The sequence below is a fragment of the Syngnathus typhle genome, linkage group LG18, assembly GCF_033458585.1.
Source record: "Syngnathus typhle isolate RoL2023-S1 ecotype Sweden linkage group LG18, RoL_Styp_1.0, whole genome shotgun sequence".
Lineage (NCBI taxonomy): Eukaryota > Metazoa > Chordata > Actinopteri > Syngnathiformes > Syngnathidae > Syngnathus > Syngnathus typhle.
This window is the reverse complement of record NC_083755.1, coordinates 5,424,753-5,444,158: the sequence shown is the minus strand read 5'-3', so window position 1 is coordinate 5,444,158 and position 19,406 is coordinate 5,424,753. Positions and strand designations below refer to the sequence as shown.

Genomic DNA, 19,406 nt, shown 5'->3' with positions numbered 1-19,406 from the left:
TTTGGTCTGGTTTTATAAGAAGGTGGCTTAAAAACTATATCAGTCAAATAGTTAATGAAAAGAATGTCAAACTTGTTGCTGACTAAAATGTGTTTACATTTAATCAATTGCAAACCACATACGGAGGGCCATTAAAGATTTGCTGTACTTAATCCTGAAATTGGTTATATTTAATGTTAATTTGTGTGAAATGTTATGGGAAACAAAATGCAAATATTTAATATACAATAATTGTTCGGGTTGTGTTAAGATTTTGGTTTAAAAATGCTCATTTCTATTGAAAGTAAAGAAAGTTCAGCAATTATGTGTTAGCATTTTGCCAAAATAAAATAAACTCCCAATTATCAAGAACTATTTAGTAAATAAGTGTGATGCGGCAGGCCGGATCGTAAGTTTTTTTTCTCCCTCAATAAAGTTCTATATAAATAGTTATTTAAAATACACCAAGTATATTAAATACAATATATATATATTTTTAAAACTGCAAATCGGAGCTTTGTTTTTATTTTAAAGCGCTAATTCCACTCCAAACTCGCCAACGTTTGAAGCGTCGCGCCGTTTGAAGTATCGCGAGAGTTGCGTGTGTTGTGTACTTTGCGAGGAGCGGCGCCACTCCACCATTTCGCTGCGCTAAGTCTCCTCCCCGCGACCGCTACATTCTGAGCCGAAAGACACTCTCTCCCGGTCCGTATTTTAACTTCTTCATCGAGGTCGACTGCTACCTCGTTGGGTACCGGGAGGCAGTTTGGGCCACCGGCATCACGGATAGAGTGCGATTTTACACGGATGACGACTCCTTCAGCGAGAATTTAGTAAAAGAAAACTGGTCGGAAAATTCAGGTAGGTGGGAACTTAAGATGGCGGACTTTGAAAGGGAGGGGGCCAAAGAGGAAGTCATGAGAAACTCGGGGGAAGCTCCGACTGACGACACAACATTAGCGCCCTGCACATTGTTTCGCTTTGCACCCGTAAGTGGTTGTCTGAATTCAAAAGCAACTATGGCCACATACGTTATTTCTACGTCGACGTTTGAATTTGAGATTAAATTGAACAGTGGTTATCTGAAGAAACGAGGGTTGAAGTCTTCTATCGTTGTGGTCGCTTCTAAAGAGCCAACAGTCGGACACAGCGAACCCCCTTAACAAAATTGTGAAATGCATGTTAAATTTAACAACTTAATTTTTATTTTCACTTATACTACAAGGGGAAATACCTGGCATGATAAATGAGAAGAAAAAAATAAGCGTGTTTAGTTTTTGTTAAAACATTTGACCCCCAGCGTACTGACGTCACGAGCGATTGTCCCCCATTTAAAGTACATGCACAAGCGGGTTTTAATGGCACATTTTCCGTCGCCGTGGCCCATTTCAAAACAATTTGTCACGTTTTAAAGCAAAAATGAAAGCATTACATAAGTGCGGGTGGGAACGCGGCGCCTGCGCGTCTCACGAACACAGCCGACTAACTCCAGTTAGCTTGCTAGTTAGCTGCCTAGTGCCACCCTAGCACTGTTGTTGTACAACGCTAGCTAGCTCACCAGCTAACCGCGTTAGCCAAACCGGCATTGCGAAAACACCAAATCTAAGTCATCTTTTATGACGGGGAAAGGGTGTTTTCTTTGACTGTGTTGTTTTTTTCCACCGCTATCGCTACGTGTCTGTGCAATTTATATAATGCCACCAATGCTCGTGCATCCATCGAGCATAGATGTGAAATGGTTAAATGCAGATTCCAATGGAGATGTCTTTGTAATCAAGGTCCGGCCAGTGATCGATGGTGGTCCTTTTAAAAAGGACTCAGATGTATGAGCAATGGGCAACACTGAATCGCCGGCTTGTGGTGTGAAAGTGCGTGCTGCAGACGTCTTCCTGTGGGCGAATGCAGCAAACACAAGTTCACTCTTTTTTTTTTTTTTTTTTTTTTTTTTAAACTGCTGCTGCAGGATGCCCACTCCATACACACTGGGGCAGCAGCAGCAGTGAGCTAGCCTGCTATTCATTCACTTCGCTCCCTGTGACATTTGAGATGAGATGACACTTTACTAAGCTGCCCTCTGTGTAACTTCTCGCATAATGTACAACAGGCTCAGAGCTAATATCCAGCACAAATAAACTTGTTTGTCTCTGTATGTTTCCCAAGAACATGTGGAGGGGACCTTAATTTCAGCATCCTGGAAGTAGAAAGTTCTGAAGATCCGTGTCTCACTACACAGACAGGTGAGCTGCATGTGGTCAAATATTGTCCACAAATGTGATTGCATGTACAGTGTTACTTGTTACCGCGGTCCATCGCTTTTCTTCTCAACAGGCAAGTCAGAAATTCAGGTTCCACTGTTACTTATAGTCAAGACTAACTGTCTAAGTTTTGTTTTCCCTCCTCGAGCTGTCATTTTGATTTTTGATCTCCAGGTTCAACGTGTGGCCGCAGCAGCAGCGAGGAAGGAGGCTGCGGGGAGGCGGCAGTGCGGCAGCGAGCCTCTCCGGCTGTGGATGTGCTGGGTGGCAAGCCCCAGGCCGCACACAATGTGTCTGGGGAGTCACCTGGACATGTCCCGCAGCCCGCCGCCGCTGCCCCCCGCCCGCTCCCTCCTTTGCCAGAGAGCGTCCACTCTGCATTTCCCGTTATGGAGACCGCTTCTCCAGTCCCGATTTCCGGTGCTGCCGACATCTGCGTCCCACAGGGCGAGCGCATTGCCCAAGTTGATGGCATCAGCTCGTCCAACCCTGAGGACTTCAAACCTTGTGCCCCTCTCGCCTCACATCCACAAAACACCAGCGAGTTTCAAGGGTTGCAACATGGCTTACATACTGTTTCTAAAGAGACAAACATGTCCAATAGCGATACGCTTCATAGTCAACCTCCCCAAGCCGGCGCTGGACTTGTGGTTGGTTTGCAGGAAAGTTTGGAGTGTAACTCGGAAACTAAAACACATTTGGAACTTGAAAGCAAAGACACGGGCAGAACTGTTGCCGCACAAGATCAGATATGCATCACGGCCTCATCCCTCTCAAACACAGCCACTGAGCAGTCCGATCAAGCGAGCGCACGTCAGGATTCGACGACGCCTTTGTCTGCTGCTTCGAACTGTGGGGAACAAGTTCACCTGCCGCAGGTCCTCAAAGAGGCCCAGCGGGATGTTGTCCACATTAATGAGGACGCTTCAAACAAAGCACCTCCTCCCTCGGCTGAAACACCTGAGACTCCAAACGCAGGAGAACTTGGATCAGGTTCTCCACATACGGCGGTGTTGTTTAACAGCACAGGACACGCCCACACACGCTGCGTGACTGACGAACAGAGCGACAATTCCCCCACGTCCTCGGCCGTCCCCTCGGTGCTCGACTCGGACCTGCTTGTGTCCTTGCAGGCCGAGGCAGGACCGTCTCAACCCTTAACGGAAATGCCCGTGATTACTGAACTGGTGCATTCCGCTGACTCCCAGGAAATCGTGGTGGTCAGCGAGGCGGGGCACCTCGGCGGCGGCTGGTCCAACGTGCACCTGAAGCAGGGTTACCTCCTGCAACGCGCCGACGGTAGCGTGTGCGAGGCCGCCATCGTCACAGAGCACACGCCGGCCGAGGCCAAGCTGTACGAGGAGAGCGTTCGGGCCGACATGGGCTTGGATGCGCAAAACGTGGAGGTGTACCAGTTCTGCGGCCTTGTGGAGGAAGTGGGCGAGGAGACGGTGTGTGTCAGTACCAGTGTACAGATACCTCACTCTCCGGGATATGAGGTCAACCTGTTTAACGCTTTGCTGGACCCCTCCGAGGACCTGGAATCTCACCTCGAACCTTCTATCCACACGATTACTGACAGTGACACAGTCATTATATCCCAGCAGGAACGTGATGCAAGCCAAGCACAGGTTTGCTCCACCAACAATGTCCACAGTCTCTCCGTAGCTGCAGTGGGACAACACCTGCTCCTGGACACCAGTTCTAACCAGGTGTGTTTGCTGGAAGTGGACTCGTTCCCCATGGAGCAGACTCCGACCCAAGTCTTGACGTCTTGTCCGCAGGTGAGCGAGGACAAGCCCTCGCTCATAGATGCTGCAAAAAGTGAGCAGGAAGTTTCCGACGCCACGCCGGAGGCTTGCGTTTCCTTTTCTGCAGGTACCAAAGAATCTCCGTCTGAGGGTTCATCCCGGAAAGCAGCTGCCTCCACCAGAGCCCAACCAGAGGCTTTTATCGCTCACCCTGCGGGAGGTATTAATCCAAAGCTGTTGCTCATCCAACCGGGAGCAGCATCTCTCTTGAAGCAAACAACTTCATTCCTCCAGCAGAAAGTGGACTCAAAACCAGAAGACAATCAGGGCACCCCACCGTCCGTCGAATCCCACACTGTCGGTTCTTCACCTGCCGTTGTGGGTGACGGAAAAAGCGAAGTGAAGCCAATCGTCAGAAGGACCACAACAGCTTTGCGTTGTAGCCAATCGGAGCCCTCGAATGTCATTCAAACTTCAAACCTGACACCTCGCGCTTTTAGTGAGGAAAGTGCCATCACCCCTTCATCCAGCGCCAAGGGCCCTGCGACTGAGCGCGACTCCCCCTTTGAGGAGGATGAAGAGGACGATGATGACGATGATGACGAAGATGAACCAACGGGGGACGCGGAGACCTTGGATGTCGCGTCGCGACAAGTCAGCAGTGAAGAAGATGGCAGCGATGAGGATGCGGAGAGACCGGAAATGACCACACAAAGCTCGTCGCGCAAGGTATTTTTCCAAACAGTCGACATGTTATGGAAGAAAGGCATCTTTCCCCAAATGAAATAGAACATTTACAAGGATAATGCAGTTAAAAATTCACTTGTTAAAAGCACTTTCTTGTTCAAATAACCTCCCTAGGGACCAAATTAGAGATCCCCTGGTCTAGATATTTTTCCCTGCTGTCGATCACACTTTAACTTTGTTTCTATCGTCAAACTAGATAGTGCAGTACAAAATTGTTACACAAAGGACTTTTTCGTTCAGCCGTCCTCTTTGTGTTGGCAGTGGCGAGCAGATGGGGCTTCACCCTCCACCTCCTTCTATGAACCGCCACTTGGCGGCGACTGGACCGGCTCCCGCCGCGACAAGTCGTCGCTGCTGCGAGGACCTCACGGCAAGTTTGTGTCTCCCACCTCCATCGGGGGATACACTTCCTTGTTGTCGCCGCCCGATCAGTCCACCCCGCATCGGCAGCGTGGAGAGCGGCGCTCCGACATGGCTGAGTTGGCCAAGCATGTGAGTGGACCACTCCAATACTTTGTCGCTTTATTAGCTTGATGCTCTAATGCTCTATTTTGCTGTCTGCAATATCACTCTTGTGACCCGATGTTTCTGGCTGTCCCGCAGGAGGCTGACATAGAGCACCGAAGCCAGGCGCTGAAGCGAGAGGGTTTTTGGTCCACCAAGCGCCTCAACCGCCTCTCTGAGCCGCCACGGCCCAAAGTGCACTGGGACTACCTGTGCGAGGAGATGCAGTGGCTGTCGGCCGACTTTGCCCAGGAGAGGCGCTGGAAGAGGGGCGTGGCCAGGAAGGTAGTCCGAATGGTGATGCGACACCACGAGGAATTGAGGCAGAAAGAGGAAAAGGCCAAGCGAGACGAGCATGCAAAAATCAGGAGAGTAGCGTCCTCCATCGCCAAGGAGGTCCGGGCTTTTTGGAGCAGCGTTGAGAAGGTGCGGGATGCTGTTCCAATTATTTGTTTCCCCACACCAAGTTGTGTCGTTTGGTTCAGGTTGCAAAACTGCCTGATGATGACAAAAGGATTAAGAGCTTTTGCATTTTTGTTTGTCCCGTGAAGGTGGTGCAGTATAAGCAGCAGTCTCGGCTGGAAGAAAAAAGGAAGAAGGCTCTGGACCTCCAGCTGGACTTCATCGTCGGACAGACTGAGAAGTACTCTGACCTCCTCAGCAAATCTCTCGCGCCCGCCGCTCGGCCCGAACCTAACCCGTCGCCTTCCAAGACTCCTGTGGCCGCCACCGCAGATGAAGATGGTGAGCGCTGTCGTTCACATAAGCTCGCCCAAGATCGATTCCAATAGAAAATGGGATCTTATTTAATCAATTCAGAGATTTATTCAAAAGACGTTAAAAACCTTCCTTCAAACATCTCTATCTTCATTGTGAAGCCGATCTCCCGCAGGGACGTTTCCATAGTTACACATCACGGACACTGAGTAATCGAAGCAATGGCTGGTGAGTGTACTTTAGTCTCGGTCTGAGCAATTGTAATGCATTTGAAGCCGACAGACAAAAGTGACACAACAGGCCCAGGAGCAGGACTTGGCCATCATGACCCGTCTAACCTGTTTGCCGCTGCCGTCGCGCTATTACTCACGCATCATTCCTGCTCCACCAGGGCAGCCTCACATGACTCGCACTTGATTGAGGACGACTACATGAGCTCAGATTGACCTTGAATCTCTATTCGTGTTCACTTCACTGATTTCATCCAATGCGGCCTCAAAAGCATTTCCCATTTCCATTCGCCTCACATTGCAGTGGCTAAATAAAAGACGTGTTCCTCTCGCGCAGATCGAGACTTTGAGCCTCCGTGCGAGGAGGAAGACGACGAGGAGACCATCGAGGTGGAGGAGCAGCAGGATGGCAACGATGCCGAGAGCCGGCGCAGGGAGATCGAGCTATTGAAGGAAGAGAGCACACTGCCCCTGGACCAACTCCTCAGCACTTTGCAACAGACGCAGGTGTGACACCCATCGGCGCCCATCACCAATAAAATAATCGTCAGGAGTTACCAGACAGTTTTTCTTGTTAGGACGGTTTAAAAAATAGAATAGCGGAAAATGTGGAGAATGAATGGCACATTCCGAGTCTCTGAACAATGACTGATTGGGTTGCGCAGGACTCCGTCTCAGATGAAGAACGCTCGCATGAATCGTCCTCGTCGGCAGAGCAAGAAGAGGAAGACGGAGAATTTGCTGCCAATGAAGAGGATGGTGAGATTGCCTTCAATATTAACGTCATTGTATTGTGGAAAGTTTGTCAAGTTACAAAGTCAAACATTGGTGATTGTAAAGTTTCACACGTTTGATGGTATTTAAGTTAATTTTCTGCTTTGAATGTGTTCCAGCTGAAGATCAGGAAGACACCATAGCTGCCCAGGAGAAGGCAGAGGGAGATGTGGATCATGCAGAAGAACTGGATGACTTGGCCAAAGAGGGTGTGTTGAATTTATTCAATAACCCTCTGCTCCCATATTTGATTTCATTCTTGCAGGGATGTCAAATTTGTGAGATTAGAGCTTTCATTGGCATCCAGTCTGCTTTTACATGGTGGTTGGCACCTCTGTCTACTCCCTGTAGGAGACATGAGCATGGAGGAGCTCCTGGAAAAGTACAAAGGGGCATACACCTCCGATGCCGAGGAGCCCTCTGCTTCTGGCTCCAAAGTAAGCTCTGATTGGGAGGCGTCCGACGAAGAGGAGGAGGAGGACGAGGACAGTGACAATGAGAGTGATGAGGAAAGCAACACTTCCTCCTCAGGTATCGACAAGAGTCTTAGCGAGAATCAACCAACGGCGTTTCGCCTCCCTGATGATAAACGAGTGTGTCTTGTCAGACTCTCCAGGGGAAAGCGATGAGGAGGAAAACAGTGAGAAAGATGAGAGTGAGGAGGAGGACGACGGTGCTGATGAAGGGATGGAGGTCTTGCTCAAGGAGGGAGACCACAGCCCGTCTTCATCAGGCTCACGGCCGAAGAAAGAGATCAGCCACATCGCCGCCACTGCGGAGAGTCTGCAGCCCAAAGGCTACACGTTAGCCACCACCAAGGTGAACTTGCTGTACATCATCGAATGGACACGAGCTGAGTACAGAAAGTGACAATTAATCATTTGGATCGCACTTTACTGTGTCGTCAAGGTCAAGACGCCCATCCCCTTCCTGCTTCACGGCACGCTACGAGAGTACCAGCACATAGGACTGGATTGGCTCGTCACCATGTTTGAGAAGAAGCTGAATGGAATCCTGGCTGACGAGATGGGTCTAGGCAAGACCATCCAAACCATCGCGCTCCTGGCTCACCTCGCTTGCGAAAAAAGTAGCGTTGATGTTTTTTCGCAAACACACTTTTTTTTTTTTTTTCTTAATGAACGTTTTCTGATCATTTATGTCTTTCGTGCAGGTAACTGGGGCCCTCACCTCATCATCGTCCCCACCAGTGTCATGTTAAACTGGGAGATGGAACTGAAGCGCTGGTGTCCCGGCTTTAAAATCCTCACTTACTTTGGCAGCCAAAAGGAGAGGAAGCTGAAGCGACAGGTAATGCGTCGTTGTCTTAATAGGGATACGTTTGAGACACAATGTTCTAAGCGCTTCTGTTTTTCCCGACAGGGTTGGACCAAGCCCAACGCTTTCCACGTTTGCATCACGTCGTACAAGCTGGTGCTGCAGGATCACCAGGCTTTCCGCCGCAAGTCTTGGCGCTACCTGATCCTCGACGAGGCGCAGAACATCAAAAACTTCAAGTCGCAACGCTGGCAGAGCCTGCTGAACTTCAATAGGTCTCTCGATGCGCACGAGCACTTGAGATTCCATCAAGAGTCCAAGTGCGCGTATCGGTGTCAACAACAATCAAATTAGTCCGGCTAAAGCTTGGCTTTGTCTTCTCGATTTCAGCCACAGACGTCTACTGCTGACAGGAACTCCTCTGCAGAACAGCCTGATGGAGCTGTGGTCTCTGATGCACTTCCTGATGCCGCACGTCTTCCAGTCGCACCGTGAGTTCAAGGAGTGGTTCTCCAACCCGCTGACGGGCATGATCGAGGGCAGCCAGGAGTACAACGAGGGCCTGGTCAAGCGGCTCCACAAGGTTCTCAGGCCCTTCCTGCTCAGGAGGATCAAGGCCGACGTGGAGAAGCAAATGCCCAAGAAGTACGAGCACGTGGTGCGCTGTCGCCTCTCCAAGAGGCAGCGCTTCCTCTACGATGACTTCATGGCGCAGGCCTCGTGAGTAAAGTACACGTTGGAACTTTTGGGTCTCTACTCTGTGGAGTCTCACCTCTAAACATCTCTTTGCTCACCAGGACCAAGGAGACCCTAGCTAGCGGGCATTTCATGTCCGTCATCAATATCCTGATGCAGCTCCGGAAAGTGTGCAACCATCCCAACCTGTTTGACCCTCGACCCATCCAATCGCCCTTCATCACTAAGCCGATTGTTTTCCGTACTGCCTCCCTGGCGCTGGACGCCTTGGAAGTGCCTCCTCTGAAGGTTGGTATCCCCAAAAACATACAAAGTCAGGTTTTTGCAACTGTGTTGAAGACCTTTCTGTCTCTCTCTCTCATCCGCATGCAGCGCTGCGACCTTTCTATGTTCGACCTCATTGGTTTGGAGGGCCGTGTGACCCGCTACCAGGCTGACGTCTTCATACCAAACCGCAAAGTCAGTCGCCAGCTCATTCAGGAGATTACGGAGTCTCCCGAACCCCTGCCAAGACCTCGAGCGATCCACTTGAAAGTCAACAGGTACAGAAATATATTTATAACAAATTTATATTTGTTGTTTTTTTATCTTAAGACATTTGGAGAGGAGCTTTTGCTGACTCAATGATGACATCTGATGTTTCAGGGTTCCAATCCCGCCTCCCAAAGGCGACAGCCGCTCTGCAGCTGTGATGAGCAAACCCACCTGCTCCGTGCCACCCGCAACTCAGGCGCCCAAACCTCCGAGCCCAGAGGCCACAGTGGCGCCTGCGCCTGTGCCCACACCTACACCAGCACCCATGCCTGCGCCTCCACCAGCCCCTGCTGTTCAGCAAGGTATGTCTTATGCTTGTGATGACATCACATTTTCTCTCTCAGACAAACTCAACTTGCAAGTGAAGGCACTATTGTACTTCGACATTACACCCACACACAAGTTGAACAGAAATTGCATTCTCTCGTTTGAATTATATATTTTTTCTTTCATTACAGTGATTTGTTCAGTGACAACCGCGGCCCCTCCCCGCACCCCTCTGCCTCCCGGTGCTCAAACGGCCGTGAGATCCAGCGCTCCCAAGCAGGTACTGACAGTGCGCCCTCCCCCTGCTCCGAGCACCACCGGCATTCCCGCTCATCCGACTCCCAAGCCCGGCAGCATCATGCCACAAAGGGTTCTGCTCAGTCCGGACATGCAAGCCAGGCTGCCCTGTAAGTCCTTCACTTTAACTCGAGCTCATTCTGCCATCAAATGACAAGAAATCGATGTGCTAGCTTCAATTTGTTTACTTTTCACTCCCAACTGAAGCTTACTGTAAAATTGATGCATCAAACAAGAGAATCAACTCTGTATATTGACACAACCAAACCAAACAGTAACATCATTAATGCCTTGTCTTCAGTAGGGTTCCATTAAACTATTTTAAAAAATGTGAGCGGTTTTTAATACCCTTGGTTTAATTGGTCATTTCCTTGTGTCCGCACCAAGCTGGTGAGGTGGTGAGCATAGCGCAGCTGGCCTCCTTGGCGGGGCGCCCGGTATCGTCTTGTCAGGGCAGTAAGCCGGTCACCTTCCAGCTGCAGGGCAACAAACTGACCCTCTCAGGAGCGCCCATACACCAGGCGCCACCCCCACGTCCTTTACAAGGTATGTAAATTTTTAGGGCACACTGTCATTTTTTTAAAAGTTGTCTTCAACCCGCTTTTGGTTCCTGACCTGCAAATTTTGTGCCCTGCAGGCAATGTGATGCACTTGTTGTCCAGCGGAGGGCATCATCATCTCATCAGCCAACCAGCCCAGTTGACCGTCCAGAGCCCGGTTACTGCATCCCCTGCCCACCGAATTACTCCCAGTGCCTCCTCTCAAGGTGTCTGTCTCGGCAGATTTGTTTACTGCAGTGTTTTTCAGACGTTTCATATTTGAGTTCAATTGTATCTTCACAAGTTGTACATATGATGACAGCTCCAGATTTTAAATATTTCATGTAATTATTCTCAGTGCCACCTTCTGCCGTGGTGAGCAGCGCCGGGGTGGTGAAGATCGTGGTGCGTCAGGCAGCAGGCAAGGATGGCAGCCCCGTTCCCACCCTGGCCGTAGCCCCGTCTCCTCGCGTGGCTCCCTCCCACCCCCGCCCAAGCGCAACCCCGGTCCGAAACACGGCCACGCTGCAGCTCGCCCAGCGCACCCCCGGTCCTGCCACCGTCCACTACACTCTAGCGCCCCCTAGAACTCCCGGCACCACCCCCAACCAAGCCCAGCCCCAGGCCCCTATCCTCAAAATAGTGCAGCCTCCTCCACCTTGCACAGAGAAGCCAGGTGAGAGAACTTGACTTTTTGTCTCTTAATATGGCATGTGCATGAGCAGATGTGGATCAGCACCAGAAGTGGGGGACTCGAGTCACATGATTTGACTCGAGTTGGACGAAAGGTGGCAAAACTTTTTTCACTTGGCAGCTGATCTTCAGTCCTCTTTTCCCCACGTCACTCTTCCACTGTTTGATTAGTTACCATTTAATTTGATGACTTTGCTCTCTTCAACTTCAGCTCCAGCAGAGGCGACAACGTCGTATGCTGCATCCAAGCCGGCCGTTCAAGATAGCATCAGCAAAGAAACAAGTACCAGAACCGCCACTGCCACTACCAGCACCGCAGCAGTCGCCAGCACGAGTCAGACGCCAGCTGCAGTAAAGGCTAAACCCAGTGCTGCTCCAAAAGCAGCACCCAGGAGAAGGCCTCGACCGATTCCTCGCTCTCCTTTTTACATTGTAAGTTTAAACAGATTGAAAATGACCAACATGCAACTTGTAGTGGACTAACGTCTATTGTCATGACATCATCACATAAACCTGAGATGCCATTTATTTTAGAACAAATATTACACGCTCAATAGCCCATTTTTTTTCAGGAGTGTTTAAAAGAAAAAAAAAAGTTTGTCAAGTGTGTCGTCTTCATCCTGTCATCACTCTTCATATATGCCCCTCCCACCTGACAGCCTTCGCTGGCCGAGACCCTCAAGAAGCAACGTGACAGCAAACTGGACCACATCTTCAGGGTCAGCGAGCGCCACTCCGCTGCAAAGCCTGTGTTTGGCAAGGAAGTTCTGGATTTCCTGACATTCCTACCCGGGTCCCGGCCCTCGCCCGCTGCTCTGCGTCCCGCCGAGGCCGAGTGGAGGCGTTCGGGCCACAGCAGCTGTTTGATGTCACAGTGGCGACACCCGCACGACTTGTGCAGTCACAGTCACTCAGTGGGAGATGCCATCCAAAGCATCGAGGAGAGGTTATTGCTGCTGTCAGACATCGTGGACCGGTTGGTTTCTAATCCTCAGTTGTTTGAATTGGAAGATAATGCTCGTTACTAAAACGGTACTTGCGTAAAGCACTTTGATACAGCTAAAATGTCACTATGGCACAAATTTAAAACATCTAACACTCTATTGGGTGCTTCTGAGTATTTTGTTTTTTAACTTCACCCAAGCGGCTGTGTAGAAAAACCGAAATTGTGCTCCTTATTGTCAGGTTTACGTTTGTCATCCCGCCAGTGGAGGCCGCTCGCATCGCAATGCACTGCTGCCATCCTCCTCCCTCTCTGAGCCTTAAGGAGGGGGTGTTCTCCTCTGAGCTCTCGGCCCACGTGGCACCGCTCACTCGCAGTCTCCATCGCATCCAGTGCAGCATGAGGACCCAGTTTCCCGATCTGAGGCTTATCCAGTATGACTGTGGTAAGTTTTTGCATATTGGGACGAAACTTAAGTGTTGAAACAGTGAAGAAATGAAGCAAATAAATTCTGAAGGGAAGCTAAAGAAGGAGAGAAAAAACCTTAACTCCAGTCCTAAGGTCTTAATTTAAGACCAAATTGTCCCACTCTCTGAGGTCGTGTACTGCTTACACAGTCATGGTCTTGACTTTGTACCTTGCCTTTGTCTCCCTTCAGGGAAGCTGCAGACCCTCCACCTGCTGTTAAGAAACCTAAAGACGGGTGGCCACCGAGTGCTGATCTTTACGCAAATGACTCGTATGTTGGACATCTTGGAGCAGTTCCTCAATTATCACGGGCACATCTACTTGCGGTTAGACGGCAGCACACGAGTGGAGCAGAGACAGGTTGGTGCAGATGTCTTTGAGGGGAGGAGAACGTCAGTCTTGTCTAATATTTACTTGCTTGATTTTTGCCAAAGTAACTTGGCTCTTGCTTGTGAGTCGAAGGTTAAGACTTACGAATATTTCTTACTTCCTCCCAACTCTGTTTCTGGACATGAGTTTCAACCTTCTTGTTTTCTTCCAGGCTTTGATGGAGCGCTTCAACGCCGATCGGCGGATATTTTGCTTCATTTTGTCAACTCGCAGCGGAGGCGTGGGAGTAAACTTGACGGGTGCCGACACGGTGGTGTTCTATGACAGTGACTGGAACCCCACCATGGATGCTCAAGCCCAGGACCGGTGCCACCGCATCGGGCAAACCAGAGACGTCCACATCTATAGGTGGGCCCAGCTCAAATCCCACCAAGTGCCTTCCTTTGTGGGGGTTTCATCTTTTCCCCCGTGCTTTACTCTGGCTTTCTTCCACATTACAAGAACATACACGTTACCAGTACTTGTGATGATGACGATGGTGATGTGATCCTTGTCTTCAGGCTAATCAGCGAACGCACCGTGGAGGAGAACATTCTGAAAAAAGCCAACCAGAAAAGGATGTTGGGAGATATGGCCATCGAAGGAGGAAACTTCACCACTGCTTTCTTCAAAGAGGTACAAATTCCTACCCACGTAACCGATGAAATGACGTGTGAAAAGCTTCGAAGTAAATGTGGCCCGATTTTGTTCCTCAGCAAACTATCCGTGAGCTGTTTGACGTCAACGATGGTGAGAGGAGGGAGCCGGCCGTGGAGGTGTCGATGCCTCACGCTGAGGATGAGGAAGCTGGCAACAAGCAGAGCACCACCATTTTGGAGCAGGTTAGATTAGTCATTCTTAACCCTCAGGAGTGCCACCTCAAGGACCGACGACATGCTTCTTTTTCGAGTGCTTTATAAACAAAGTTGAGTTCGTTGAGCAAAGTGGCACAACCATCTTGCAGGCGCTTTGTCGTGCGGAAGACGAGGAGGACATCGTGGCCGCCTCTCAAGCCAAAGCCGAGCAGGTGGCAGAGCTGGCAGAGTTCAACGAGAACATTCCACTGGACGACGCAGGCGAGCAGGAAGAAGTGGAGGAGCTCTCAAAAGCGGAGCAGGAAATAGCCGCTCTGGTGGAACAGGTGAATTGTCATGTAACATTACCGCTTGTATTCACATAACAATAATAACAATGATTCTTGCCCCTAAAAAAATGATTTTACACCTGTTACTTTTTTTCCTAAACATCCCAATTATCATCTTAATGTTTCCAGCTCACTCCTATTGAGCGCTACGCTATGAACTTTCTGGAAGCTTCCTTGGAAGACGTCTGCAAAGAAGAACTGAAACAAGCGGAGGTAAGTCTTGGGTAGCCTGGTGGAAACTGGCTCCCAGCACTTGAGTTTGAACGAGAGTTTCTACATGGGATCTTTTCTGTGTTGTCAGGAACAAGTGGAAGCTGCCAGAAAGGGTCTGGACCAGGCCAAGGAGGGCGGCCTCCGGCTGCATGCGTCCTCTGATGAAGATGAGGCTTTGTCGGCTCAAGCCTCTGCGGAGCCCGCTCAGCCTGCTCCCGCACGACGTGGACGTAAGCCCAAGGACAAAGCGAAGGTTGTCACTTCAACAAGAACTAGTGGTCGTCTGCGTGGGGCTTCGCCTGAAACTGAGCCCGAGCCCACAACACATAGAGAAGTGCCTGCCCGTGCTGGTTTAAGAGGACGCCCCCCTGCCAAAGACTCTAGTATCTCGTCTCGCCCAGACCCTCCAAAGACACCGACAACTAGGCTGCAGGATCCCTCCAAATCTTCCAAAGCCTCGTCATCTCACGCCGTAGACCAGCAGGCCGTCATAATCAAGACTCCGACCAGTCCAGTGCCTTCCTCCCCTTCAATGTTGCCCCTCGGAGGGAAGCAGCAGAGTGCGGCAGAGACTGAGAGCAAGACTACGAAGAGAGGCAAAGAGGAAAGCGGGATTTCTGAGTCCTCGCTGGAATCCGTCTGTCCGCTGGACCATGAAGCAAAAGATGATGAGGCTAAAGACCAAAGCGCCATGTCTCCTCCCTCCACCAGCTGTCGCTCACCTCGCAAGCGCCAGTCCGCCGACGATGAAGTCCTGAAGGGCCTTGTGGATGATTCAACGTCAGCCAAAGTCCTGCGGAAGCTTCCGGGTCGACTCGTCACTGTGGTGGAGGATAAAGAGCCGAGGAAGAAGAGGTGGCGAGGAAGTGGAGCTGGAGCCTCTTCAGAGGAAGTGTCAGTGGAGGAGAACTCAAGCGAGGAGCCAAATAAAGACACTCCATCTTTGGTCTCTGACAGCAGCTTGAAAGACACTTTGACCAAATCTTGCCCAGACCAAGACTCTACTTCGAGTCCACCTGTGCACCTCCAGCCCGTCAGAGCCTATCCTCCATATTCTCCTCCCCACCTGTCCCCGGACATGCCCGTGCTGAGGAATCTTCCGGTGCGTCGTAGGCTGGAAACGGAATCTCGCATGGCGGCTCAGCTTGGAGAGCATCTGCATGCGGGTCGAGGGAAGAACCAGCACAAGAAAACGGACTCTCCGCTGAGTAAAGAGACTTCCCCCGAGACCAGTGTGAATTCCCTTGAGACGCCCTCAAAAAGAAAGCGGGGCCGGCCCCCTAAATGTCCCTCCAAGTTTCCCGATCCCAACACTACAGCATCTCCTCCTCGTACGCAACACGTCTCACCGTGTGAGGATGGAAGCCTTTCCCCGAAGCGTAAGCGGGGTCGACCCCGAAAAGACCCCATGAATCCTCCAGACTTTGTTTCAGATTCACACAAATCTAAAAAAGTGACCCCTGCTGCATATGACTCCATTGAATCCGATCCCGATCCACTGAAGTCGGACAACACGCATCAGCAAATCCTGTCTGCCAAAGCTGAAGAAACGGACTCAAAAACTGTGGAAGCTGCATTGCCGACAATACCTACAAATGAAACGTCCTCTTCAGTCTCGATTTCAACAGTCCGAACTGATGCTGCACCAGAACCTCAGGTAGCCTCCTCTGATCCGGTCTCCATCCCATCCGCGGACAAAGACACTATATCGGCGACTCCAAATGAGGTTTCCACTGTCCTCATCCCTGAAAGTACCACAAGTGTATCACCATCTGTGAGCCTGGTCTTGTCACCTCATCTCACGCCAGTATATGCTGGATCATCTGATGCTCCATCCGAGCCATCAAAAGAACCGGACTCTGCCAAAAGCACCACTGGTGCGACCTCATCTGCTTGCTGTCCATCACCACCACCGGCAGACCCGACATCAGAGCGGGAGGCAGCCACTGTTACCAATCTGCCAGCCAACACTACAGAAACCTTCAACCACGATTCACCCATCTCATCAAGCCAAGCGGAGGACACAGAACCAGACCTGATTGGACATTTGTCTGCGCAGTCAAAGACCAGCGAACCCACGTCGGCAATGGTCAGTGTAGCCTGTGCAGTTGACGGACAGCACCCTGCGGAGCCGTCAACAACCGAGCCACTTGCAAATCCAACCTTGCCAACATCGGCTCCACTCTCACCAACCTTCACTCCATTAGCAGCAGCGATCACCATAGATTCTACATTCACCGGCACAGTCACAACCTCGACCTCCCAGGATGACTTTTCTGCTGCTTCATCTGACAAGGTAGGCTCTAAACTCGTCACTCCGTCTCCCACAAGTAGCACAACACCCAGCGAAGAACAGACGAGCGCGGCCCACATAGAAGTCTCGGCCACGCCACTGACGACAGCACTCGCTCCTCAAACGTCCGCGGTCACTTTGTCACAAGCGGAAACCTTAGGTGCAGCCCCTTCTTCGTCCAAATCTGCAAAGAACCCTTCTCGTACAGAGTCAACCCCACCCTTGTCTGAAAAGAATCAAGGCCAGGCGGGTGGTCTTCAGGCTGAAGAGGACACACAGCTGGATATCAAGCGAAGAAAGGTGGAGACTTGTGACGAGGCAGAGCCCGTTGAGAAAGAAAACCAAGTGGCCGAGGGGGACAAAAGGGCCTCCTCTCCTGAGAGTGGAGTCAAGGAACCCAGTGAGGAGCTCAAGACTCCGAAAAGATCCCTCAGTCGTCAGAGCAGCCAGGAGTCTGCTTGCTCGTCGTCGCCCTCGTCCAGTTGCTCCACGTCCACTCTCACTCGTCACGCTCACCACAAGAGGACGTACGAGAACCGACATCCTACCAAGAAGCAGCGAGTGGACGTCACCTCTGATACGGCAACGGCAGGCAAACCGGAAGAGGACGAAAGCGAGCGGGACCTTGCTTTATCTCAAGGAAGATCCGGCTCTTCGTCCTCCTGTGACTCAGACAACGATGAGAGGGAGAAGGAGTGCCGTTTGACTCACCAGCTGCCAGACTGGGACCAGAACCAGGACAAAGTCAGGGGGCAGAGCAGCAAGCGTCGGGAGAGGAAGCCCGCCCTCAGCTCCGACAGTAATGCCAACACATCCACTGGCGGTGATTCTGGCAGCGACTCTTCGTCCGCGAGGATCAAAAGGAGAATAGCAGGGTCTTCTCGAGAAAAGAAAGCTGCCGCTAGCCGCGTGACCCCACAGCATCCGGAACCTGAAGTCCTGGGGAAGCGGTGCTCTGCACTCAATGCAGCCGCCAAGCTTCTCGCCATGAAAGGAAGGGTGGACACCCCTGGTCACACCCCCCGTAAGGACCCTAAAGCAGCAGGGAATGCTGCCGCTGCTGCGTCTCCTGACCAAAAGAACCCAAAATCCAAAAGTAAAACTGTCACAGATTCTCTTCAAAACAATTCTTTTACCAAAAGTAAAAGTGATAGCAAAGCCTCGACGCCCAATCAGGCGAGTCGCTCCGTGCCTCGCTCCACCAGGCAGTGCCCGGGGTCCCTTGTGCCCCCTCTGGAGGGGCCTGAATACAAGAGACCCAAAGTGGATGAAAAGGATGCCGGGAGTCAAAAGGTGGCAAAGGCGAAGGAGGGCGACAGGGAGGTGGCGCAGGGCCGCAGCGCATGCAGTAGCGACGGTGAGGTGGACGTCGAGCGGCCGGATAGTGGGCGGTCTGACAACAGCAGTGGCGTCGGGGCAGATGTCGGGCGGCCACAAAGTAGCCGAAGTCGAAGCAGCAGCGACAGCAGCCGGCGAGCCCGCAGTGTCAGTTCCCGGAACACGGACCGCAAGGGGGCTAGCTCTCGCGCCGCCTCCTCTGGCAGTGACCAAGACCGCAGCGTCGAGCGGCATGCACTTCGAAAAAGCAGCCGTAAATCTCAGAGGCTATCACAGGAGGCTGCGGGCGCTTTGGGGGCAGACGGCACGCCGGACCGCGTCCTGAGGAGTGTGGCGGCAGCGGCGGCCGTCCAGGCCCGGTCCCCTGCGGCCAGCACGCGATCCTCAGCCAACCAGCAACGCCACAACAAGACATGAGCGCCAGAGCCCTGGAACATGAGGTGTCGACACAGAGCGCGTCCGGACCTTCGGGGTTTCCGCATAAGCCCAGGGACCTCCCGGCATCTTAGGCCCTCTCCCCCTCCTATACACGCAAAGATGGCCGGGGAGCGGCTCAGGGGGGCCGGACTGGGTAGAAAAGATCCACATTGAGAGCAGGCCGAGTGGAGGCGAAGCGTGTACGCGGTGTAATGTCATCATTTCAGGACTGAAGAAGTTTTGCAAAGATGGATTCTAGCTGGAGCTTCTTTGCTTTTTCTCTGGTCTTCTGATTTGCACATCTCACTTCTTTTCCATTCTCCCATCTTCGGTTCATCTCATCACAGCAAAGATGTGTGATGTGGTCCCAGCAGCCCCCAAGGCCAAGTTACTGTAGTGTTTCTAGTGCGTCAGTGCCTCTTGGGCCTTGTGAAGAAGTTCCCATCGGAGTTGTCTGCCTTGTGGAGCACTTGATTATGGAGTGTTGAGCGTTTCTCTCTTGTGAAAAAAAAATCCCCCCCCTCCCACCTCATCAAAACAAGAAAAAAAAATTGGGAATGATCAAGAAACCCTCTCTGCGTACTACCAAATTGATTTATTTGTCACGTCTTTGTTGTGTAAAGTACAAAGAGTACAAATGTGTGAATGGAAGGTGACCAGTGATGGAATTTATTTTTGGGTGTGGGATTGAGGGTGCAGGACGGTTCATTTAGTTTCGGTGATGGTCTTTTTTTGGGGGGGGGGGGGTTGTAAATTTATTTGTTGCATTCCTTCAATCCCTTGTAATAATTCCACATTGTTTTACTTGAACAATTAAGACAGTTACTATTGAATAAAAAGACCAAAAATGTATTTTTGTTTTTTTTCCCCCCCAATACTAAGGTTTTCTTTCTACTCCTTTTCAGACTAGGTTGTGTATTTTGTACTGAACTTGAAAATTAATTAGTACTTTATGCAAGGGAT

At 51.1% G+C, this 19,406-nt stretch overlaps 1 protein-coding gene across 2 annotated transcripts in view; it reads left to right on the top strand.

The window, feature by feature from the left end:
* The first annotated feature begins 610 nt into the window (after positions 1-610).
* srcap (Snf2-related CREBBP activator protein) overlaps positions 611-19,406 on the top strand; it is a 21,644-nt gene continuing 2,848 nt past the window's right edge. The window contains exons 1-32 of one of the 2 annotated variants that reach the window (XR_009710361.1): positions 611-840; positions 2,140-2,216; positions 2,409-4,714; positions 4,994-5,224; positions 5,336-5,662; positions 5,788-5,980; positions 6,521-6,690; positions 6,849-6,942; positions 7,077-7,166; positions 7,309-7,488; positions 7,565-7,776; positions 7,867-8,044; positions 8,129-8,265; positions 8,338-8,507; positions 8,623-8,952; positions 9,030-9,216; positions 9,301-9,470; positions 9,574-9,764; positions 9,921-10,136; positions 10,414-10,572; positions 10,664-10,792; positions 10,924-11,241; positions 11,470-11,690; positions 11,918-12,234; positions 12,444-12,646; positions 12,860-13,029; positions 13,211-13,407; positions 13,560-13,674; positions 13,755-13,880; positions 14,003-14,179; positions 14,312-14,395; positions 14,484-16,691. Coding sequence is in view for 1 of the 2 variants with exons in the window: in XM_061264867.1 (XP_061120851.1) it covers positions 2,624-4,714; positions 4,994-5,224; positions 5,336-5,662; positions 5,788-5,980; positions 6,521-6,690; positions 6,849-6,942; positions 7,077-7,166; positions 7,309-7,488; positions 7,565-7,776; positions 7,867-8,044; positions 8,129-8,265; positions 8,338-8,507; positions 8,623-8,952; positions 9,030-9,216; positions 9,301-9,470; positions 9,574-9,764; positions 9,921-10,136; positions 10,414-10,572; positions 10,664-10,792; positions 10,924-11,241; positions 11,470-11,690; positions 11,918-12,234; positions 12,444-12,646; positions 12,860-13,029; positions 13,211-13,407; positions 13,560-13,674; positions 13,755-13,880; positions 14,003-14,179; positions 14,312-14,395; positions 14,484-18,443 (11,343 nt within the window). In the remaining variant the exon portion in view is untranslated. Of the gene's footprint in view, positions 841-2,139; positions 2,217-2,408; positions 4,715-4,993; positions 5,225-5,335; positions 5,663-5,787; positions 5,981-6,520; positions 6,691-6,848; positions 6,943-7,076; positions 7,167-7,308; positions 7,489-7,564; positions 7,777-7,866; positions 8,045-8,128; positions 8,266-8,337; positions 8,508-8,622; positions 8,953-9,029; positions 9,217-9,300; positions 9,471-9,573; positions 9,765-9,920; positions 10,137-10,413; positions 10,573-10,663; positions 10,793-10,923; positions 11,242-11,469; positions 11,691-11,917; positions 12,235-12,443; positions 12,647-12,859; positions 13,030-13,210; positions 13,408-13,559; positions 13,675-13,754; positions 13,881-14,002; positions 14,180-14,311; positions 14,396-14,483; positions 19,294-19,406 lie in introns of those variants that run through there. The other variant, XM_061264867.1, reaches the window with a different exon arrangement.